The 24870-nt window shown below is 47.1% G+C and overlaps 1 protein-coding gene across 10 annotated transcripts in view; it reads right to left on the bottom strand.

Moving 5' to 3' along the window:
* FSD1 (fibronectin type III and SPRY domain containing 1) overlaps nucleotides 1–24870 on the bottom strand; it is a 42279-nt gene that overhangs the window by 12436 nt on the left and 4973 nt on the right. For all 10 annotated transcript variants that reach the window (XM_033957426.1, XM_033957430.1, XM_033957434.1 and 7 more), the window contains 9 exons: nucleotides 20903–21034; nucleotides 20550–20651; nucleotides 14165–14187; nucleotides 13114–13235; nucleotides 12771–12980; nucleotides 4831–4929; nucleotides 4353–4512; nucleotides 3735–3814; nucleotides 3257–3508 (listed from right to left, as the gene is read on the bottom strand). In XM_033957426.1, coding sequence (XP_033813317.1) covers nucleotides 3257–3508; nucleotides 3735–3814; nucleotides 4353–4512; nucleotides 4831–4929; nucleotides 12771–12980; nucleotides 13114–13235; nucleotides 14165–14187; nucleotides 20550–20651; nucleotides 20903–21034 — 1180 coding nt within the window. The remainder of the gene's footprint in view (nucleotides 1–3256; nucleotides 3509–3734; nucleotides 3815–4352; nucleotides 4513–4830; nucleotides 4930–12770; nucleotides 12981–13113; nucleotides 13236–14164; nucleotides 14188–20549; nucleotides 20652–20902; nucleotides 21035–24870) is intronic.

Here is a 24870-nt window from a genome sequence, read left to right on the forward strand (position 1 = left end):
ATATCCCCTCTAAGTCTCACAATCCTGGACCTCCGCCATCTCAACAAGTGCATACACAAAGAACGCTTCCGGATGCACTCCCTGGGCACAGTCCTGCCCTTGATACAGCCCAACGACTGGCTAGCCTCGCTGGACCTACAGGACGCCTACACTCATGTGCCTATCCATTCAGCTCACAGGAAGTATCTTCGCTTCACGATCAGAGAGAGACACTTCCAGTACAAAGCCCTACCCTTTGGACTCTCGACAGCCCCAAGAGTGTTCATAAAGTGCATGGCCGTGGCAGTGGCACATCTTCGCCTGCAGGGAATATGCATCCTTCCCTATCTCGACGACTGGCTGATAGTGGCCCGCTCACCAGGGGAGGTCCAGGCAGCCCTGACAACCACCATAACCCTCCTCCAAGAACTGGGGTTCCTCATCAACTACAAAAAAATCCCACCTGATATCCACCCAGAGGATATCATTCATCGGGGCAGTCGATACCACACAGACCAAGGCCTTTCTACCGGATCGACGCCATGACATTCTTGGCCCAGCGCATTTCTGCTCATCGTCAGCACGCTCACTCCTGCATCTCCTGGGCCATAGGGCGGCTGCGGTCTTTGTTGTCCAACACACCAAAGTACACATGAGACCCCTGCAATGGTACCTCAGACGTCACTGGAACCAGCATACCCAACTACTGATCACCCAGATACTCATTCGCCGACCCATACACAAGACGCTTCACTGGTGGATGTCCCGAGAAAATTTAGCGAAGGGGAAACCATTCAGACCACCACCCCACCAGCTGGTGGTCACCATGGATGCCTCCAAACATGGATGGGGGGCACACCTTCTCCATCTTCGCAAAGGAGACACTTGGTCTGCCCAGGTGTCCTCACTCCATATCAACCTACTGGAGCTCAGGGCCACAGGGAATGCCCTCGAAACCTTCAAACAATGGGTGACAGGCAGGACAGTCCTAATCCAAACAGACAATCAGGTGGCCATGTACTACATCAACAAGCAGGGGGGCACAGGTCAGCCTCGCTCTGCAAGGAAGCCTGCCGCATTTGGGAGTTCGCCATCGCCATTCAGTGCCCCATCCAGGCAACCTACCTCCCGGGGGAGCAGAACGACCTGGCCGACAGTCTCAGCCGCCAGCTGGACCCCTACAAGTGGTCTCTCAACCCAGCGGTGGCGAAGAAGATCTTCAGCACCTGGGGCACACCGAGCATCGACCTGTTTGCGACAGAACTGAACACAAAATGCATGATCTTTTGCTCAAAGAGAACTACCCATCGCCGTCTCAGTCCCGACAGCCTGTCCCTGAGTTGGAACCACGGACTCTTATACGCCTATCCACCAACACCTCTCATACCCAAAGTCCTGCAGAAGCTCCTCCAGGACAGAGCAACTGTGATCATGATTGCCCCGTTCTGGCCCCGGCAACCATGGTTCCCGTTCCTGCAACGGATAGCGGTTCACCCACCTCTCCGCCTCCTGATCAGCACAGATCTCATAACACAACACGGGAGCGCCACCCTCCACCACAACCTGCGCTCCCTAGCCCTGACCGCATGGATGTTGAGAGGATGAACCTACCACAAGACGTGGAGCACATTCTCATGGCAGCCAGAAGACCTTCAACCCGAAAATGCTATGGATTGAAATGGAGAAGGTTCCGCCACTGGTGCACTAACACACAGCGAGACCCTTACAACTGCCCCATACCGGACATCCTGCAGTACCTACTGAGCCTATCTCAGATGGGCCTAAAACCTACTTCCATCAAGGTGTACCAAGCGGCGTACCACGCTGGCTTGGACAACTCACCGGTGTCGGGACACCCGGTATTCGCAAGATTCATGAAGGGACTGTCCAATCTGCACCCACCGGTCAGACCACCACCGCTCGGATGGGACCTGAACTTGGTGCTGCATCAGCTCACCCTCGTTCCCTTCGAACCCTTGGGGGAGGCAGACCTCAGATTACTTGCTTGGAAAACCCTCTTCCTGACCTCCATCGCATCGGCCAGACGTATCAGCGAGCTCCAGGCCCTGGTCCATCACCCCCCTACACACTTCTCCATGAGGACAGGGTGGTGCTCAGAATCCACCCCCGATTCTTTCCGAAGGTGGCGTCAGCGTTCCACATCAACCAGTCTATCATCCTCCCTGCACTCTACATTCCCTCACAGGGGGGCTCGCAGCTACCTCAGCGACACCCCTTGGACTGTGTGCGGACCCTGACCACCTACATCAACAGGACACAACAGACCAGACAAACCTCACAAATGTCACCTCACAACCGCCACAGCTAGGAACATCCTGGGGATTAGGGGGAAGCAGGGAGGAAATGGGTAGGGCCTGGGCACTTCACGTGCTCAGAGAAAAAAAAATAAAAATCTCTCTGAGCTATTGGAGAGCTTATCCGCAAATTGGGAGCTGTTGGGACAACACCCATATGTGGCTGACTATCCTGATGTCCACGAAGAACCTACGTTACAGGTAAGTAACTACAATTTTCTAACAAAAGCCACATTTCACCCTCCCAGTGATTCCAGCTTGGAGGGAGCTATAAACTGTTCACAGCACCATCCCACCGAACAAGGAGAAAAGAAAAACATAATAGAACTGATGAGTTAGTGGAGTGAGGAGGAGTCTCATGCGACTCCCCCTCGTTCTACTAACTATGAAAAATCAGGTGTGAATATATTTTTTTAAAAGCACTTGGAGATTATAGCATGGGCCGTCTCTTGTGGCGAGTGTTGGGCTCTGTGTTGCTATGGCTCCCTTGCTTCCTGTTCTGCTGCGTGATACTTCCCATTTCTAAGAGCTGTGGTGGCAGAGACCTCAGTGGCCAGCAGCAGATAGTTCTATAGAGAGCATCCCTCATACCCTGCACACTCTCTGAAGGAAGAGGGAGCACAGAACACACTGGCCGATTCATCCTAGCATCTGCACTGTAGTCAGCCCCGGTATTCTTACATGAAGAACAGTATTTTTAGATTACTTTATCCACAGCAAAGTTTCTGGACATGTTGAGAGGGGGGAAGGCCACTAGGTGAATATTGCCAGATGCAGACTGACAGGAGCTCCCCTCCCCCATATCCACACTTATATGGACTGCAGATGAACATGCCCTTTTGCTTCTATATGAGAATTTATTTTCTGGATTCACAAGAAAATGATTTTGATTTATTGAGAAGATAAGGTGTGAAGGAACACAGCAATTAAATTAAAGAAGAAATGTTCATAAAGGCACTCACCTTCAGGAAAATTGCAGTAGACGCCAATACTGTCCGGCACAGCCACGTCCAGCATCTTGGACTTGTTATTGTGTTTGGCACTGAAGCTAACCTGTAGCCAGTTGTTCAGGTGGAGGCACCAGGACGCAGGCGTCTTCCCAAGCTGATCGAACTTACCCAGGGCCCTGTAGGCCACTCCCACAGCAAAGGCTTTGCTATCTCGGTCATATCGCACCTCCCAGTAATATTCCCCCCCATCAATCAAGGTGTCACCTGGAAGACAGTGGTTACAGTTGAGAGGTCTCACAGGAAGGAAACCTCCCCTGCCCCCTTCCCCCACACCTTGCCATACAACAGATCACTTCTCAGAAAAACCTTTCCAACCACAAGCCACCTCTGAGTGACTGCTGCAGCAGCGAAGCATTTCCCTCTGGTTGACATGAGAGGATAGGGCAGCTATGTGAGCTGTCACGCTTCACCCTTTAAAACTCCCCCTTACCCAGGACAGTGTAAGATTCTGCTGTGAATCGATCCCTGCCACTTCGCCCTGTAGGCATCCTTTTAGGAGATGGTACACACCTGCAGAGAGTGAATAATGCATTTTCAAATAGTGCCTTCCATGTAGCACCAGGGAGCACCTTCATCCTCTTACTAATCTGCCTAATGCGCATATCCAAAGGGGGGCTGGACAGTTCAGGTTGGGCATGATAAAGATCAGCAGCATCCTATCACCATCAGGTAAACCATTCTGAGAAGAGGTCTGAGTCCCACTCCTGAACAGGGTGTATCTGCAGCATCACAAATTCCATTACAGAGGACAGGAACTAAATAGGGGATACATTATCTGGCTAGCCAGGGGAAGGAGCAAATGGGAGCATTTTACCTTGCTAGTTGGAGAGGTACTTTACCCAGATGGTAAGGGAATGGAGGGGGGGAAGGAGCACGTTATAGGGAGGAGGGGGGTTATTTTTTTTAATGGGTCGATATTTTAGCCCATAAAAAAAATTTTAAAAGCCAGGCGAAGCCCTGACAATACTGAGCGATTGAGTCGGGAGTTTGCATGCAATAAAGATAGTGGACACTTAGCTGGAAAAGAGATGCAGGTGGGGCACTTTACCTGGCTGGTGAGTTGACAGGAGAGGCTGTCCTGCCTTTGCTGTCCTTCTCCTTGGCTTTGATCTCCTGCACTTTTCCTCCCATAGCATCCCAATCCACACTTAATCCCTCCACCTTCAGGTTCTGGTGACATGTGCTGGCATCCAGCCTAAACATGAATGCTGGAGAGATAGAAAACAAGCCACTAATAGCATTCTGATCTCACCAGCCCTCCCTCCCCCCCACCCGAGTCTAGTGTTTATCTACCCAGTGGCACATTTATCCTGCCAGGGCAAGCTGAAGATCCAGTGGCATTCGGAAAATTGCTTTTCACAAGGGGACAAGATCGATGCAGAGAAGGCTTGCAGGGGGCCATAGCAGAGCAGATTTTGTGAGAAGAGAGAGAGAGAGATGAAGACCTTGGGAGAACATTAAAACCACTGGACTGTGGTGGGAGCTTGCAAGGAGAGCCACGGTGTACAAAACCTTTGGGTGTATACCTGGTGTTTCCAAGGTGACAGGCTCTGAGAACTCTCCTGCCACAGCCTTGTTACAGGCCTTAACCCGGAAGTTCATGTACTTCATGTCAAACCTCTGACCTGTTGGGAAAGAATAGAAGGACATGTCACTTGGACAGGAAGACTGCCTTGGCTCTGTGGAAATAGAAGTTGCTTACCTGTAACGGTAGTTCTCCTTGGACAGATGATCTTCCAGCCACACAAGTTGGTGATGTCCCCGTGACGGAGCCGACCCAACAGTTTAAAAGCTGCAAAGCTAGAAAGCTTTGCGCATGTGCTAGCCTTCCCGCCTGAATGTATCCATTCTGCCTAGTATATAAACAAACCCCCCCAACCAAAAAACCAGTTAGGTATAAAGTTGGCGGCAACAATAGGGGAGGCTGGGCGGGATTGTGTGGCTGGAAGATCATCTGTCCAAGGAGAACTACCGTTACAGGTAAGCAACTTCTATTTCTCCCTGGACAGAGATCTTCCAGCCACACAAGTTGGTGCCTTCCGAGTTGAAGGTAACAGAGTAATAACATGCTTAGATATATAATAAAGATCTGTTACCTGAGAAGCAGCGGAGGAGGGAAGTTGACGCCTCATAAAGCCGCTTGCAGTACTGTAGAACCCAGCGATGCATTCGCTCCGGATTCCACATCAAGGCAGTAATGCTTGGCAAAGGTATGAACTCTGGACCAGGTAGCCGCTCGACAGATCTCTTGGAGAGGAGCAAGGCGAAAGTGAGTCCAGGTGGTAGCCATAGCTCATAGGTCATGAGCAGTGACATGTGGAGAGAACTCTTGGAGATCAGGACCTGATGCGGAGGAATAACAGTACGCAATGAGCTGTGACATCCAAGAAGATAACATCAATTTTGAAACTGGTCGAGGAGATGACGTTGGACGGATGGAGAGGAACAACTGAGACGGCCGCTGAGGACTCGCCGTTCTATCCAAATAGAGGCGCAATGCTCTGGCACAGTCCAGGGTGTGTAGTCGCTCGGCCTCTGGAGAAGTGTGCGGTGGTGGATGAAAGGTAGGCAGCACAATCGTTTGGTTCAAATGAAACGCCGAGACTACTTTAGGCAGGAATTTAGGATGAGTCCGTAACAACACTTTATCTTGAAGAAATTGTGTATAGGATACCAAGGCATGGAGCTCCCCAATGCGGCGAGCTGAGATAATTGCTACCAGGAAGAGAGTTTTCCATGTAAGAAATTTGAGAGGTATAGAAGAGAGAGGTTCAAATGGTGGAGCCATGAGAGCCTGCAGCACTAGGTTGAGATCCCAGACCGGCACAGGGGGTCGGATGGGAGGGTGAAGACGAAGAAGTCCCTTGAAGAACTGCTTGACCCCAGGATGGCGTACCAGAGAAACATCGTCCACTGGGTCATGGTAAACTGAGATGGCCACTAGATGAAGGCGAATGGAATTGTAGGCTATTCCGCTGACTTGCAAAGTGGTAAGGTAGTGGAGGACCTGAGCCAAGGGCGAGGTGCTAGGGTGAACATGATGGGTAGAACAACAGCGCTGGAAACGGTTCCACTTGGCAGAATATGAGCGTTGAGTCGAAGCAGCTCTGGAGGCGAGTAGAATGTGAAGGACTTCAGGAGGGAATGCGGAATCCCCAGTCAGTGAGGAAGCAGAAGCCAGGCCGCCAAATTGAGAGATGGAAGATTGGGGTGCAGTAACTGGCCGTCGTGTTGCGTGAGAAGGTCCGGGAACTTCGGGAGAAACCAAGGAGGCTGAGAAGCCCTGTTGAGGAGGATGGATAACCAGGCTTGCCTGGGCCAATACGGTGTGATGAGGATCAGTGATGCATTGTCTGAGATGGCCTTTTGAAGAACCTTTCCAATCAAAGGAATCTGAGGAAACCCATAAAGGAGATGCTTGGACCAGGGGAGGAGGAACGCATCCTCGGCCAGACAGTTTCGCTCTCCGTACCTGGAGCAAAATCTGGGACATTTGGTGTTCATCTGGGTCGCAAAGAGGTCTATGTGAGGAGTTCCCCATTTGGCGAATATCTCTTGCATAACTTGTGATCTGAAGCGACCATTCGTGAGGACTGAGTTGCCTGCTGAGTCTGTCTGCGAGCTGGTTGTCTGTGCCCGGAAGGTAAACCGCATGCAATGTGGACCGGAGCTGGACAGCCAGATTCCAAATGGAGACTTCTTCCCGGGACAACCGAGGAGAGCCCATCCCGCCTTGTTTGTTGACATAAAACATGGTTACTTGGTTGTCGGTACGTATTCTGATGACGTGATTGTACAGGTGTTGTTGGAACACCTGCAGAGCGAGATGGATGGCGTGCAGTTCCAGGAAGTTGATGCTGGAATGTGCAAGCACTGGGGACCATGTGCCCTGCGTGGACCAGGAGAGAAGATGAGCCCCCCATCTGTTCTTGGAGGCATCCGTTGTGAGGGTAATGGTAGGTTGAGGGGGATGAAATGGAAGTCCGTGAGAGAGAGGATCCATGTGGAGCCACCATTGCAAGTCCTGGAGCACCTGGGGCGTTAACTGCAATTTTTTGGAAAGCGGTTGAAGAAACTGGTTCCAGTGTGCTTTGAGAAACCATTGAATCGGTCTCATCTTTAGACAAGCAAACTGCAGAACCTGCACCGTGGCCGCCATGTGACCCAGCAAGGTGATAACGTCTCTGGCCGTAACCCACAGCCCTGGGTACCAGCCGGACATTTGCTGTTGGAGGACTTGGGCTCGCAGGAAAGGGAGAAAGACCATAGCTCGTTGCGTCTGAAAAGTTGCTCCGATGAATTGCAACTTCTGAGACGGGATGAGATGAGATTTTGGAAAATTGAGGAGAAAGCCCAACTGGAGAAGTAGGTTGACAGTTTGACTCAGTGCATGGCGGGTGAGGCGGAGCGTCATAGCTGAAATGAGCCAGTCGTCTAGATAGGGGAAGATGGACAGGCCCTGTTTGCAAAGATATGCTACTATGGGGATAACACATTTGGAAAAGACCAAAAGGGAGAACCGTGTACCGATAGTGACGATTCAGAAACACAAAGCGAAGATATTGTCTGTGAGAGGGATGGATAGAAATATGAAGATACGCATCCTGAAGGTCTATGGACGTGAGCCAAGCATCGACTTGGAGAAGCGGAGCAATGGCGGATACTGTGCGCATGCGGAACTTCTCTTTCAATATGAATTTGTTTAAGTTCCGAAGGTCTAAAATCAGACGAACCCCTCCTGTCTTCTTCGGAATGAGGAAGTATCTTGAATAAAACCCCTGGCCCCACTGAAGTTCTGGAACCGATTCTACTGCCTGAATGTCCAGCAGCCGAGACAACTCTTGTTGCAATGGAAGCAGGTGAGATGGTTGAATGAGCTGATGTGATGGTGGGCACCGTGGGGGGGGAGGGAGGGGGGAGCATGGAAACGTAGCTGGTATCTATTCTGAATGATGCGCAAGACCCAGGTGTCTGTGGTAATATCCTGCCAGATATGGAGAAAAACCCACAACCGACCTCCCACTTGGACAGCGGAAGTGGAGGGTTGTCAAAAAGATTGTTGGGGCTTCTGCCCAGCAGGCTGAGAGGGTTTCTGAGATCTACGGTCTCGAGGGGTCCTGGCTGAGAATTGCTGTTTATAGGGCCGAAACTGCTTTTGAGGATAGGAAGCATACTGTCTGGCAGAAGAAAACGATCTCCTGGGATTAAAATTCGTTTGAGAAGGCTGCTGCTTCTTAAAGGGCTGTTTAGAGTGATGCGCGGTATCCTCCTCCAGAGCATCGAGGGTGGTACAATCCTCCTTAAGACCTTCAATAAGGTCTTTGACTTTGTCTCCAAATAAGCTGTCACCCAGGCAAGGAGCATCGGCCACCTTCGCATGGATGTCCACCTGCAATTTAGAGCACTGTAACCAGGCCAGCCGCCTGGTGCACATACCAGTAGCTGCCCCCCTCATGGCGGTGTCAAATGCATCATCAGCTGCTCTGATCAGGTTCATGGAGCATTCCTCAAAGTTGGAGAGCATGGCATTAAAAGCCTCCTGTGTGGGCACCGGTAAGGTATCAACCAATTTTCTCATATCTTCCATATTAGAATATAAATATTGGGTGTAGAAGAATTGATGGACTGCAATTTTTCCAGATAGCATGGAGTTTTGGTATGATGCGCATATCACTGACTGGTGGAGTAGATGCAAAATCTTTGGAGGATTTGGACTTCCGTAAAGCGGAGCGGACAACCAAAGATTGGTGAGGTAGTTGAGTTCTGCCAAAACCCACTACGTCCTGGACTTTATACTTATGTTCCAAACTGCATTTATTGACCCTGGACGAGTAGGGAGTGGTCCAAATTGCTTTCTGAGATTCAGCCAAATTATCATGAATGTGAAGATACTTAAGTACGTGAAATCTCTTTTCCCTGGGGTCAGGTTGAGCTGTGGTGGCTAATTGTAAGGAAGTCGCCATCTCGGAGAGGAAACGTGGGTATGACGTGTCTTCCGGGGGTGATGCTCTATCCCGCTCAGATGGAGCATCATCAGGAGTCAGCGAAGAGAGCAGTGGATCCATCTGCATATCAGGCGAAGGAGAACGTGAAGAGGATGCATACGATGAATGGATCACTGCCTCCATAGAAGAGGTCGTGGAGACAGACAGAGAGATGGCCCTCGGACTGCTGGACCAGGCGAAGAGGTGATGTGAGCTGGTTGCCCTGGTCAAGAGGCTGAGAGGAGAGGAGCGGAGAGCAGTTGTTGTTGCTGAAAGAGCTGGAACTGTTGAAAAAGTTGAAAAAAATCAGGTTGCATCAGAGGCTGAGACTACTGAGGAAGCAGAGGAGGAATTAAATCCTGTGCGGGGACAGCAGCAGACAAGGCAGGAGGAGAACATCTTGAAACCCCCGAGGAGGAGGATTGGATTTCCTCTGCACTTTCCTTGGGGGACTGGCTGAGGCCGATTGTGCATGCCGGTCTGGGGAGGTGGAAAGCAGTGCTGCAGGCTCTCTACGGAGACGAGCTCTGTGCCGACAGCTGGATTCCGTCGTTGCCGAGGGCGGGATCGAGAGGGAGCGATTCTGCAGGCATTGGGCAGAGGGAGCAGTGGCTGAGCCAATAGGAAGCGTCCCTGCGTGTGACGTCATCGGCACCGACGTTACACGTGCAGGAGACGCTGGTGCCTGAGCCGGCTTACAAAGGACAAACTTCGACATCTTGTGAGACGACCCCAGCAGCTCCGATGCCCCTTGCAAACAGGCGGAGGGGAGAACAGAAGCCGCTTAAGGGGGCAGCGCAAAATCCTTAAGTTTGAGTGCTCGAATCTTCAGAGAGCGCTTGTTTAGTTTAGCGCAATGAGCAAAGGACATGGTACGATGTTGGGGCCCCAGACAGCGGATACACGAAGCATGCTGGTCAGTCACCGACATCTTTTGAGCGCAGGTGGAGCAGCGCTTAAAGCCAGGTTTGATTCGCTGGGACATGTTAAATAAAAGCGCCGCGAAGTCAAATTCCCGTAGGGCAATAGTGGAAAATTAAATGAAGTAAAAGTTGAAGCGATATGTAAAACGGCTGACACCGTTGACTACCGAGTCGGACAGTATCGTGGAAACTTTTAAAACTGGTTTTTCGGTTGGGGGGTTTGTTTATATACTAGGCAAAATGGATACATTCGGGCGGGAAGGCTGGCACATGCGCAAAGCTTTCTAGCTTTGCAGCTTTTAGACTGCCGGGTCGGCTCTGTCACGGGGACGTCACCAACTTGTGTGGCTGGAAGATCTCTGTCCAGGGAGAATACTTCATTCCATCTAACTGCTCTCTTATTAACCACAGGCAAAGGGTTTCATGATGATACTGAGAAACACACAAACAACCCTGACCACTGGACCTAAAACAAACCCCCAGGAAGCTAGACAACATATTCAAAGACAGTGGCACCTCTTTTGCCTTACCACATCTCCTTCTTAAAAACACAGAATATGACAGCAGATAAAGATTACACAACCTAGCTTGTCTGCCCACCACACCAACTGTCCTTGTAGCTTTTCCCATAGCACCTCCTGCTAAGACAGTGGTCTCAAACTCAAACCATTTGCAGGGCCACATTTTGGGATCTGTCGGTACTTGGAGGGCCACAGAAAAAATAGTTAATGTCTTATTAAAGAAATAACAATTTTGCATGAAGTAAAACTCTTTATAGTTTATAAATCTTTCCTTTAACTGTCCTCAGGAAAGATTTATAAATATAAAGAGTTTTACTTCATGCAAAATTGTAATTTCTTTAATAAGACATTAACTATTTTTTCTGCGGCCCTCCAATTGCTGACAGATCCCAAAATGTGGCCCTGCAAATGGTTTGAGTTTGAGACCACTGTCTTAGCAGGAGGTGCTATAGGGAAAGCTACGTCCCTCCAAATACCCTATTTTTTTTGCGGCCCTCACAGTTAAAGTTTAACATCTTTCTTTTCTCAGAACTGACACATTTCAATCACTATATTGAAAATAAAATATTTTCCCTACCTTTGTTGTCTGCTGACTTCATTTTTCTGTGCTTTTAACTATGTTTCCAGGGCTTTCTTGTCCTTTGACTGTTTTTCTTTCCATCTTCACGTTCTGCCTTGAATCCATCTTTGGCATTAACTTAACATTCAATTTTTCCCTTTTTTCTGTTTTCTTCTCAAAATCTACATTTCCGTGTCTTACCTTCCCTTCCTATCTCTCTCTCCTTCCCTATTTCCATGGTCTGACATCTCGCTCTTTCCCCTCCAGTATAACATTTCTCTTTTCCTTCCTCCTTTCTGCCCCCTGCAGCCCATCTTCCTTCCCTTCCTCCTTTCTGGCCCCCTTCCCAGTCCAACATTTCTCCCTACTTTCCACCAGTCCAACATTTTTTTCTCTCTTCCTCCTGCATGCTTCTCCTCTGATCCTCCTTCCCTCAATCAAATAACATCTCTCTCTCCCTCCATGAGTCCAACTTTTCACTCTCTGCCCTCTCCCCCTTCCCTAGTGTAATATTTCTCCTTCCCGTCCTCCCCATCCATCTTGCCCTCTCCACGAGTCCAACACTTTCCGCCTCCTGCATGCTTTCTCTCTCTGTCCTTGCCTCTTCCCTCAGTGGCATCTCTCCTTTGCACCCACTAACCCAATATGCTCTCTCCCCATGCACCATCTCACCCCTCCAGTGTGTAGCACCTTTCCTTTCTCTCCCTTTCTGCCAGGTCCAGCAGTACCTCTTCTCCCTTCCTTTTACCTCCCCCTTGTCCAGCAGTACTCCTTCTCCCTTCCCCCCTGTCCCCATCGGCCAGCAGTACCCCTTCTCCCCTTCCTTCTTCCCCTCTTCCCCTTGTCCAGCAGTACCTGGTGTACACTGGGCTGAAAGAGAAGCTCTGGCATCGGTGTCAGCTGACTAGCAACTTCCTGTAGCCGTATCGTATGCCGGGACTCCTGCGCTGGATACGTGAAGGCAGGAGTCCCGGCATACTATGCGGCTCCAGGAAGTTGCTAGTCAGTTGACGCCGACGCCAGAGCTTCTTTTCCTGCCCAGTGTGCAAGATTGTGCCGGCGTCAGCTGACTTGCAACTGTCTGCTACCATCGCGTATGCCGGGACTCCTGCCTTCGCTTATCCGTCAGATACGAGAAGGCAGGAGTCCCGGCATACGCGACGGCAGCAGGCAGCTGCCCAGATTGCGGGATCGGGTTGCCCAGTTGCCCAGATTACGAGTTCGGGTACTAGACTGCAGGCCGCAAAATAGCAGCCAGGGGGCCGTGAGTTTGAGACTGCTGTGCTAAGAGGTTGGAATTGGAGAAGCTAGAAGCTCACCACTTCCCAGAACCAACCACTGTGGCAACTCTTGCTGGAAAAATCTGGAACTCAGAAGAACAGTCCCTGAAACAACTCCTGGTAGTAGCAGATGGTACTGCAGACACCCCAATTCCTTCAAAACTGGGCATTGCTCTTAAGTTTTCTCTCTGCCCCTCACCTGATAAAGTGTACTCTGTTTGTTTAATCCCTTCAATAACCATCCAAGGGTGGTCTTCCTTCAATCGGGGTGGGCCCTCAAAGTTGGTCTTGCGATATTCCAGGATGTAGTGATCAACCTTACTTTCCTCATCTGGCATTCTCCAAACCAGCATCACACAGTTATCGGCCACCAGGGAATCAGACATATCAATTTCCGGGGCACTGGGAACTGCACAAGAAGAGCTGAGTCATGGAAAGAGGTACATTGTATCATCCTAGCTACCCCACGTAAGGCTAGCACAAGTCATCAGCAATGATATCCACTGAAAGAAGAGGCCTCTGGGGCTTTATGCATGCTGTACCTGGAAGGAATTTCAGGCCCTGGATGAGTCGCTGCTCCTGTGCAAAGTCTACCATAAGATGACTCATATTATCACTGATCTTTGCCTTCAGTGAGAGCCGGAATGCAGGTGCCATTGTTACACTGTGAAGAGTTGATGCAAAAGGAGGTAGTCAGATGAGAGAGAGTTTCCCTTTTATCTGAGTAATATAAAGATGTCCTCCATTGGAAGTCCCATCCCCAAAGTAAACAAGGGAATGGGCATGGAGGAGTCCTGTGCTTCTAAGTAGTTCTACAACATGCTCAAAAGATCTCCCACCAAGGCAGATCCCCAGGCCCAGATGGATTCCCTCTAGATCTCCTATAAGGAGATCACAAAAGCACATTTTAAGAAACACGAGGATGATCACAGGATGGAAACAAGATGGTGGGATCCATTGACATTTGAGCTCAAGGAAAATGAGAAGCTGTTCCCAGTGCAAATCCCAGAAAAGGTGCACAGAGAAAGGACAAAGGGAAGGGAGCAAAGAAAAAGTAGAAATTGAAGAGGGCAGGAGGAAGAAAAACAGGAAGATGTGACTTCTGCTTTCATTTGTGTTTCATTTTAGCATTATTTTAGAAGTCATAATAGCTGAAGGAATATTTAGGTGTTTATTTAGCACCAGCATGATTTCCAGGAGCAGTAGTACTGGGTTTGTCCTCTTCCCCTATAATTTGGGTTTTGAATGTTGAATCCCAAGCTAGGCACACATCCCAGGTCAGTGTCCTTCACAGATTTTTGCCAAGACCCACAGCACTATGTTAACACTCTATGGTAATGGTAATGAAAGGAGTTCAGGGGAGAAGGAGAGTGGTCCATAGCACTATGTTAACACTCTATGGTAATGGTAATGAAAGGAGTTCAGGGAAGAAGGAGAGTGACCCACAGCACTATGTTAACACTGTATGGTAATGAGAATGAGTGTGACTCATAGTACTATGTTAACACTTTGGTAATGGAGAGCTCAGAAGAAGAATGAGGTTGTTAAGGCATGACAGATGAACAGATAAGGAGAAGGACGATGGTACTGTACCTATCCTTGATCTGTTTGGCAGCCTTCGAAGCACAAGCAAAGGAGAGAAAAGGGGGAGAAGGTAAGACAAGACAAGGAAGCCACAAGAAAAGCTTCACATCATTCTTCTGGAAATCAAATACAATTTCTTCCTGAGTATGAAGCACTGGCCTCTGACCTTATTTTAAACCAACCCATTTCAAACTTTGAATCCAAACTCTGGGCCTGCAGCTTTGGACGCTGGCTTAGAGGGCGTCACATCTTCATCTGGATAAATACATTTCATCAGACAGGGGGAGAAACTACAACTTGTTTCTATGTTTTAGGAGGAAATGAAGGAGAGACCTTAGCATTATCTCCACCTCTTTCATCCCATTATTTTCTCATTAAGACCCTATAATGTCGAAGATCCATACCAGGAACAAAAGAGAATCCTCTGGGGTTATTTTGGGACCCATAAGTTTTGTTACATTCCTTTAAGCTTCCAGGTCAATCAGAACCAGAGCTGGGCATTGGTGTACAAGAAAATATAGGCTCCCAAACAAAATCTCACTGAGCCACGTGCTGTGTGCTGCATGGGGGGGGGGAGGTAACTCCCTCTCTGCCTCCTCCTATGACAGGGCTTCCCAAAATATGGATTAGGACCTCAATGGGTTCTCTATAGGTACATTGCTATTCTGTACCTCAGGGAAGGAGGTCATACAATTTGGCTGTGATCATGGGGTTAGAGCCACTAACAGATTAATAAGCTCCGCGTGCAGAGTATGGCAACATGGTGCTTAGTTTTCAAAATGTTACTGCACTTCTTCCCAACATCCTTCTTTAATTATTATTCATTCTCACTTGCAAGTCTCATAACAAGAGCCATATGCTTTTTAGCTCTTAAGACTCTTAGGCAGTAAGAAATGCTACACTTAGGCCCAGATTCACTAAAGAGAGCGATTCAATCGCTGTTGGCCAATTCCTGGCCGATTTTAAAACAGCGATTGATTCACTATCTTTATTGCATGCAAATGATTTGCATGCAAACTCCCAACTAGAGAGCTGCCCGGTCCGACAAACCTCCCTACCCTGTAGCCGCGAATCTAAATTACCTTCTTACAGCAGCCGGATTCAGTGCAGGGAGGTTTGTCGGACCGTGCCTGTTCTGTTGTCGGTTGGGCGGGGAAGCGCCACGAAGGTAAGGGGCAGGGAGGGGTAAAGGGAGGAAAGGTGGAGGGGAGAGGAAAAGACGCTTAAGGGAAATGGGTAAAACTGAGGGGGGAGAAGTTTGCTGAAAGCACTGGGGAAGACAGAGGGGGGAGAAGGACGCTGAAAGCACATGGGGAAGACAAAGGGGTGGAGAAGGATGCTGAAAGCACATGGGGAAGACAAAGGGGTGGAGAAGGTACGCTGAAAGGACATGGGGAAGACAAAGGGGGGGAGAAGGATGCTGAAAGGACTTCTTACGTCATCACACAACTTGTAAGTCTGACCATGTGGTGTACCTTATTATGTGCCCTTGTCAAAAAATTTATGTAGGCAAGATTACCAGGTCTTTTAATATTCGTATGACCGAAATAAATCCTGTCTCCATTTAAATAGGCATGAGGCTCCGTTGGTCTCTCACTGTGTATCTCATGGTCATGCATTTGAGCAGTTACGTTGCATGGTCATTGACAAAGTTGGGTCATCGGTTCGAGGGGGTGACAGGGGGAAAAAATTGCTTCAGTTGGAATTAAAATGGACTGATCGTTTACATTGTATTCAACCTAATGGTTTAAATCTTACTATCAATTGGCAGCCCTTTTTCAATTAAACCAATTTTTTTTTCAAATAACCTTTAGATATGTGTTTATGAGACCTTTGATGAAACATCTGTTTTATTGCGTTCCATTAGGCGGTGTCATTTCCGGTCTTTATTGGCCGGATGTGACCTAGAACGCCATTATAACAGTGGATAGCGTCTGTTTCTGTTTGTTCCTGCACTTTAAGTTTGGGCTTTAGAGGCGAAAGGACGCCGTCGCTCGGTTTTTTGTGCAGGCTACAGATGGATTAATAGGTAACTTATGTGGTTCCTTGTAGGAATCACTGAGCGGCTTGCTCTTGGGACCGTTGTAAACTAGAGGTATTGGTGTAGATTAGAGGTACCGTTGTAAAGTCTAATGGGTAGGAAGAATCTAACTTGAATTTTAAAATTTAAATGTATGAGGACTATAGAATATGAGTAGTACTTCAGTAAAACTTCCTAATATTTTAATACTTTAATATTTTAACTTTAATTATAAATAGGTATAAGAATAAAGATAAATTTAAACTAAAATAATCAATTGCTTATCTTAACTAAATTAACTATTCACCATTTAATGTCTGGACCTACTAAGTGAAGTTGTGTGTGTATCTCCTAATTAGGGTCTCCAGGGCAGCCCGTTCTGAACCGCCGTGGTTTGTTTAATGAGTTTAAAGCGAGACATGTGCTTCTTCTAAAAAAATATTAAAATATAAAAAAATATATATATATTATAATGTTAGAATGTAATAAGTGCTTTATGACTTTGAAGTCACTTAACGGATGTATCTTATGTTTATAGTGATTATAAGAATTGACCAACTTCGTGAAGAAGCCCGATGTAACACATGTAACACATTTTTTGGGCGAAACGGAGATCTTCCGTCAAGCTAAGTACTATTTCACTTCAACTATAAATATAAATATATAGCACTTGGTAAAACCGAGACAAAAAACTGAGATAAAAAACGATCAATGATAGTCTGCATTGAGTTTTTCCTCATGATTTGCTCTGAGGTCTGACTGCAGACACTTGAGATTGGTTATCTCTGTGGATTGAATATTGTTTGATTTCACTCTTAAACAAGGTATATTCAATTTTTGGTATCCTTGTTCTCATCGACATATCAAAGAGAATTGTATCATATGTTAATGCTACATGATTTTCTAACAAACAATTAATTTGGGACCATATTGATTTCCAGAAGGCCATAATAAAGGGACAATAGAATAATAAGTGATCTAGAGTCCCTGCTTCAAGTTTACAATGCCAGCACCTATTAGACTTAGAGCTGTCTAACTTTTGTAATCGAACTGGGGTCCAAAATGCTCTATGTAACAAAAAGAACCAAGTTTGTCTCATAGATGCTGACACTGTACACTTCATCCTCCAAGACCAAATTCGTGGCCATTGAGACGCAGAAATTTGATGCTTAATCTCAATGCTCCAAATGTCTCTAAGACCAGTCCTTGGTTTTTTATTCATATATCCAGATATCAATTTATATCACTGTGTGGCTTGGTGACCCAAGAAATCCGCCTGAAAGCACAAGAATTCCAGACTATACTGATTATTAAGATTTTTCCATTCAGGGAACCCCTCCTGAATAGCCTGCTTCAGTTGCAACCATTTAAAACTTTGTGATTTATTAAGACCAAATTTATGTTGTAACTGTGAAAAATCAAGCAGTTTACCATTTGAAATAACATCATTTAAAGTTCGTATACCTGCAATAATCCATTGCTTCCAAACGATTTTAAATCCGCCAATTTGAATCTTGGAGTTTACCCATAGAGATTAATTTGTTGATTTATTTATTGGATTACTAACATAACGCAATGTTTTCCATGTATCCATTAATATTCTATTATCTTTATATTTCTAGGCATACTGAGAACATGACATAAATGTAAAGGAAACATGAGTCGCCATTCCAAATACAACCAATCTGGGATTTTTTCCATGAGCTCTGAGAAGACCCAATACATACCCTCGCGTAGAATATAGGCTTGATGATGCCTATAAAAATTTGGGAAATTTACCCCACCCTCCATAATTGATTTTTGTAAAGATACTAAAGCAATTCTAGGCCTTTTATCCAGCCAAACAAATTTTGTAAGGATACCATTTAACTTTTTATAAAAGGACCCCTGAAAAAAAACTGGTATACTCATTTGGTAACAAACCACAGGCAATATCATCATTTTAATAGTTTGAACTCTCCCCCACCAAGAAAGATGTAACGGATTCCATTGCTCACACATTTCTGAAACTTTCTTTAATAAAAATTTTTAATTCTCTTTTACTGTGTCTTCAAGTGTATTTTTTAATCCAAATACAGTGGTGCCTCACACAACGAACTTAATCCGTTCCAGGAGCAAGTTTGTTATGTGAAACGTTCGTTGTGTGAAACGCGTTTTCCCATAACAATACATGTTAAAAAAAATAATTCGTTCTGTAGCATAAAATATGCTAAGATGACATAAAAAAAGATAAATTTTTGGTTATTATTTTTATTTAGATACATCTAAAAACATAATTGTTTTTTAAAACAACACACATTTTTTAAATTTAAAGACAGACTAAGTAGAGTCTAATTTTACAGTGAGAGGGCAGAGTCTCAGCGGCAAAAACTGGGACTTAACTGTTCATTTTTTTTTTTTTCTACCGTGTTTCCCCGATGATAAGGCAGGGCCATCAAATAAGACAGCCCCCCCTTTTTAGAAAAAAATGTAAAATAAGGCACCCCCCCGCAAATAAGCCACCCACCGATACCTGCGCTTACCCGAATCGGGTGGTACGGTGGGTGACTCCGTGTGGTCCCTGGCACCCCCGACACGATCGGGGCAAGAGGGAGCTCAAGCCCTCTTGCCCCCCCGACTCCCCGACACGATCGGGGCAAGAGGGAGCTCAAGCCCTCTTGCCCCCCCCGACTCCCCGACACGATCGGGGCAAGAGGGAGCCCAAGCCCTCTTCCCCCCCCCGACTCCCCGACACGATCGGGGCAAGAGGGAGCTCAAGCCCTCTTGCCCCCCCGACTCCCCGACACGATCGGGGCAAAAGGGAGCCCAAGCCCTCTTGCCCCGCCGATTCCCCAACTCCCCGACAATATCAGGCCAGGAGGGAGCCCAAGTCCTCCTGGCCACGGCGACCCCCTAACCCCACCCTGCACTACATTACGGGCAGGAGGGATCCCAGGCCCTCCTGCCCTCGACGCAAACCCCCCCTCCCCCCAACGACCGCCCCCCCCCAAGAACCTCCGACCGCCCCCCCAGCCGACCCGCGACCCCCCTGGCCGACCCCCACGACACCCCCAACCCCCTTCCCCGTACCTTTCTGTAGTTGGCCGGACAGACGGGAGCCAAACCCGCCTGTCCGGCAGGCAGCCATCGACGGAATGAGGCCGGATTGGCCCATCCGTCCCAAAGCTCCGCCTACTGGTGGGGCCTAAGGCGCCTGGGCCAATCAGAATAGGCCCGGGAGCCTTAGGTCCCTCCTGGGGGCAGGGCCTGAGGCACATGGTCGGGTTGGGCCCATGTGCCTCAGGCCCCGCCCCCAGGAGGGACCTAAGGCTCCCGGGCCTATTCTGATTGGCCCAGGCGCCTTAGGCCCCACCAGTAGGCGGAGCTTTGGGACGGATGGGCCAATCCGGCCTCATTCCGTCGTTGGCTGCCTGCCGGACAGGCGGGTTTGGCTCCCGTCTGTCCGGCCAACTACAGAAAGGTACGGGGAAGGGGGTTGGGGGTGTCGTGGGGGTCGGCCAGGGGGGTCGTGGGTCGGCTGGGGGGGCGGTCGGAGGTTCTTGGGGGGGGGGCGGTCGTTGGGGGGAGGGGGGGTTTGCGTCGAGGGCAGGAGGGCCTGGGATCCCTCCTGCCCGTAATGTAGTGCAGGGTGGGGTTAGGGGGTCGCCGTGGCCAGGAGGACTTGGGCTCCCTCCTGGCCCGATATTGTGTGGGGAGTTGGGGAATCGGCGGGGCAAGAGGGCTTGGGCTCCTTTTTGCCCCGATCGTGTCGGGGAGTCGGGGGGGGCAAGAGGGAACCAGGCGGAGAGAGGGCAGTTAAGCGCAGTGCCTGCGCGGAAGGATGCAGCTCGGGCGACTTCGTTGTGTGAAACGAAGTTCGTTGTACGGATCAAGACATAAAGTTCGTTGTGCGCAGCGTTCGCTGTGCGAGGCGTCCGTTATGCGAGGCACCACTATACTTTAAACCATCTTCCTTCCATACAAAGGAAAATGAGTCAAATAATCCTTTAGTACAATGCACATTAAGAGGCACAATTTCAGATTACTCCAATTTATCTTATATCCTGAAAATTTTCCAAATTTCTCTATTAACTCAAGCAAGCATAGAATGGAAGTCTCTGGATTTCTCAAATAAAGCAATATGTCATCTGCATAGGCAGAGACTTTATATTCCCAGTCTGTACGAAGAATACCCTGTATCCCCTTTGCATGTTGAATGGCTATAATATAATATAATATAATATAATATCAAAAAGCAAAGGAGATACAGGGTATTCTTCGTACAGACTGGGAATATAAAGTCTCTGCCTATGCAGACGACATATTGCTTTATTTGACAAATTTTTCACAAGGTTTACTTAGATGTTACTCACTCCTCAGCCCTGAACACTTTACCTGACAAAAGCTGTCACTCTCGGCCATCTCTAGAGTCTGATTGGCTGTTTCCAGCAACTCCTCTGAGCTTTCCAGGGCCTTAGTGCAAGCAGCTAGCTGGTTCTGTGCAGGAGTCAGAAATAGGAGCAAAATTGGCTTTAAAAAGAAGATCACAACACAGTCATCAATGTGCTAACACAGGCCATGGCCTCCATTTCTCTCCCTCTGATCTCAGAGACTAATACAAGCCCTAATTTAGTTTCACAGCTACACTAACCTATCTTCATCCACATCTGTCTGCTTTTTACAGGCCCAAGAAGGTTGTGATGGGGTAGAGGAAGGAGGACAGCTACTACACAAATATTTGCACCCACCTGCAGCTCATAGGTCTTGCTTGCTCGCTCCTGTTTAATCTTCATCACCATCCCTTCCTTCAGCTCATCCAGAAGACTGTAAAGAGACTGAAACTCGGCTTCCAGATCCTCCTGCACTTTGTTGGAGTTCTCCTGAAGTCAAAGGGGCAGCAACAGTAGCTGAAATCCTGCTCCCCATATGCACTCAAGACAAGAGAGACCCCCCTAACCAGTTTTTACTGGGGCCAACAAGGAAATTGTTTATTTAACAATTTATATGCCACACAATCTGCTATTCTCAGTGGCTTCCAACTGAACATACAAAAAAAAAAAAAGGGCACAAAGCAAGTTTGGTAATAAACCTGAACAGTAATGCACTTGCAAAGCTACATGTCTAAAAGATGTTCTTCTTTGCAGACTGCTGGTCACTGGGTGGAGAGTTTCCTGTCCATACAATTCAGGAGTTAAACCACCACTGCTCTGTGTTCAGAATCTTTTGTGTGTGTAAAAACTGCTTGTGGCAGTGACCACTGAAGTAGGGAGGGGGAAAGCAGACAAAACAGAGTGGCAGGAGGAAGAATGAGATTCAGAAGAGGAACCAATTCTCAATGCTGTTTTAAGGGCAATCAGATTATTACTACTGAGGAAATTAAACTTGATACCGCCTTAGTTGCGACACAATTCAAAGCAGTGTGCAATAAAAAAAATTTATAACAGAGAAATGATTCCACCACACTCCCCTCTTCTCCATCTGCCGAGGATCTAGCAAAATTTTTCAATGAGAAAGTCACTTCCTTAAGATACTCTTTCCCACCAGCAACCTCTTCTAACTCCCTGGTGCTCACCGTCTCCAACCCTACCCTAACCATCGCCAACCATATCCCAGCCGACAGATCCTGGTCCGCCTTCGAGCTCATATCCTATTCCCTGGTCTCCAAACTCTGCCTGAAGCTAAAATCTTGCAACTGTACCTTGGATCCTTTCCCCTCCTACCTATACGAGAAAATTCCCCCACAAGCATCTCATCTCTCACCAAACTTATAAACTCCGCCCTACTTTCAGGCCTATTCTCGGCAGAAATGGGACACATTGCCTTATCCCCTCTACTGAAAAAAGCCGATCTAGACCCCTCAACACCCTCCAGCTATCGCCCAATAGCAAATATTCCTCTCCTCACCAAGATGCTGGAGTCCATCATAGTCACCCAACTCTCATCCTATCTCGAGAGATTCTCCATTCTCCTACCCTACCAACATGGCTTCAGACCCAACTTCAGCACCGAATCCCTACTGACCTCATTAATCTCAAAGGTCCAACAACTTCACTCCTGCAACAAGTTCGCTGTCCTTCTTCAATTCGACCTTTCTGCAGCTTTCGACATTGTCCATCATGACATACTAATTCTCCAACTCTCTGAAATTGGCATAAACTCCACAGTCTTAGATTGGTTCTCAAAATTCCTACGCTCCCGCACCTACTCTGTTAACATGAATGGCACCTCATCCTCCCCTTGGAAACCGATTTGCGGAGTTCCTCAGGGTTCTCCTCTATCCCCAATTCTCTTCAATGTGTATATGACCTCCCTGAAACTCCTCCAACTATCCCCCTTGGAAACACTTTACACTTACGCCGATGACATTCTTGTCCTCCTCGAGACCGACTCCAACCTCACCAACCTCTCCGAGAACATTTCTTCATGTATAGCGAACCTCCAATCCTGGGCTCTCACCATACAAATGAAACTAAACGAGACCAAAACAAAACTACTTTGGCTCGGCCCAGATTTAGATCAGCTACCCACCCTCATCCCACTATCCTCTGGCACCACATTGAAACTTGAGCACTCAAGCAAAGTTCTGGGAATCATCATTGACTCTACACTATCCTTCAACGATCACCTCAACTCCTTAGTAAAAAAATGCTTCTTCAATCTCCTCCACATGTTAAGGAAAGTGAGATCCTGCTTCCATCAACAACACTTTGCCGTCCTCGTCCAATCCATCATTCTTTCCAGATTAGATTACTGTAACTCCATCTACTTAAGCCTAACAAAGAAAAGCCTTCTTAGACTTCAGCGGATTCAGAACACCGCGGCTAAACTAATCTTCGCAAAAAGCAAATTCGACCACATCTCCCCGCTTCTGTCTAAGCTTCACTGGCTCCCAGTAATCCTTAGGGTTCACTACAAATGCGCCTGTCTAGCCTTCAAGTCTCTACACGGTATCCTTCCTCCTCTTTTCCCACTATCTTGGATCTCCTCAAATCCTAACTCCACCAGATCTACACAAAAATTCAAACTATCCTTCCCCTCTTTAAAAGGCATATCCCACACAGGAAAACTAGGGACATCCCTCCTCTTCAGGATCACCGAGCTGTGGAACGGCTTTTCTGCCCCGCTTTGGAGTACGACCTCCCTCCAACGCTTCCGAAAACATTTGAAAACCTGGCTTTTTTTCTAATATGTAACTACTCCCCCCCTCTTCGATATGCTAAGTCCCTCTATCTTCCTCTTTACTAAGTCCCTCCCCTCTTCATTGGAGTTCCTTTCTATATCAATTCCTGTAAACCGTGTCGAGCTCTACTTTTGTGGAGATGATGCGGTATATAAACTTAAGGTTTAGTTTAGAAATACGCCATTAATAAAACAGGATAGCACTTCTCATTCACGCCAAAGAACATAAACTATTTTAAAACAAAGTTACTGCAAAAGTACGTGTGCTCACCATTACTTTCCTTTCATTCCTACTTTCTTTCTTTATATATTTAACTTTTTTTTCTTGATACTAACATAAGAACAGCCGCTGCTGGGTCAGACCAGTGGTCCATCGCGCCCAGCAGTCCACTCAAAGACCAGTGCCCTAACCGAGACCAGCCCTACCTGCGTTTGTTCTGGTTCAGCAGAAAAAGCTCTTTCAAAAAGGAAGGTTTAGTTTGTCTATGTTATGTTTCCAGGTGGACTTTCTGGGACACCAGGCTGCTCAGTGGCACAAATTAATATCTGGCTTTTTAATTAAGAAACCAAAAACTGGTCTACGGGACATTTGGAGCATTGAGATAAAGTATCAAATTACTGTGTCTCAATGGCCACGGATTTGGTCTTGGAGGATGAGATGTAGTGTCGGCATCTATGAGACAAACTTGGTTTTTCTTGTTGCATAGAGCATTTTGGACCCCAGTTCGTTTCCAAAAGTTAGATAGCTCTAAGTCTAATATATTCTGACACTGTCATCTCGAAGCTGGGACATTAGATCACTTGTTATTCTATTGTCCATCGATACTTGCTTTTTGGAAATCAATTTGGGGTCAAATAAATGATTTGTTAGAAAATCTGGTTGCATTAACTTATGACACAGTGTTATTCGGCACATCAATGAGAGCTAAGAGTCAAATTTCATCTAATAATAATAAGCTATTAGTCATTATGACAGGGGTTGCCATACAACATATAATGAAAAATTGGGATCGCTTAAATTATAGCTTTTGGTGGAATTCGCTAAGTCACATATTTAAAATGAAAAGGGTAATTGCCATACAATGGGGGTGCATTAAGAAATTTCATGAGCCATTAACAAAATACTGTAATTATTGAATATTTTCCCCCTTAAATTTGCATATCCAGGAAGGGGGGGATTTCTTGGTTTTCTTTTGAGAGTCACAATATGGGGAGGGGGGAGATTTTTCTTGAGTTGATGAATGTTATTGGCTAGGGAAGGGGAGGGATATGGGATTTTAAATTGAGTTTTGTATAATATTAAGTGATGTATGTAAGACCAAATGGATGTTATATACTGTTTCACTTATTGTAAGTATTAAAACAAATTTTTTTTTTAAAAAGGAAGGTTTTAAGAAGCTCTCAGAATTTAGTATATGAGGATTCTAGCCGTAAGTTTAAAGGTAATGAATTTCATAACTATGGAGCAATTCTGTACAAATTCTGCAATGTGCAATATCAAAGAATTTCCCTTCTGTGTAAAATTCTGCACGGACAT

The sequence above is a fragment of the Geotrypetes seraphini genome, chromosome 8 (genome assembly GCF_902459505.1).
Source record: "Geotrypetes seraphini chromosome 8, aGeoSer1.1, whole genome shotgun sequence".
Taxonomy (NCBI): Eukaryota; Metazoa; Chordata; class Amphibia; order Gymnophiona; family Dermophiidae; genus Geotrypetes; species Geotrypetes seraphini.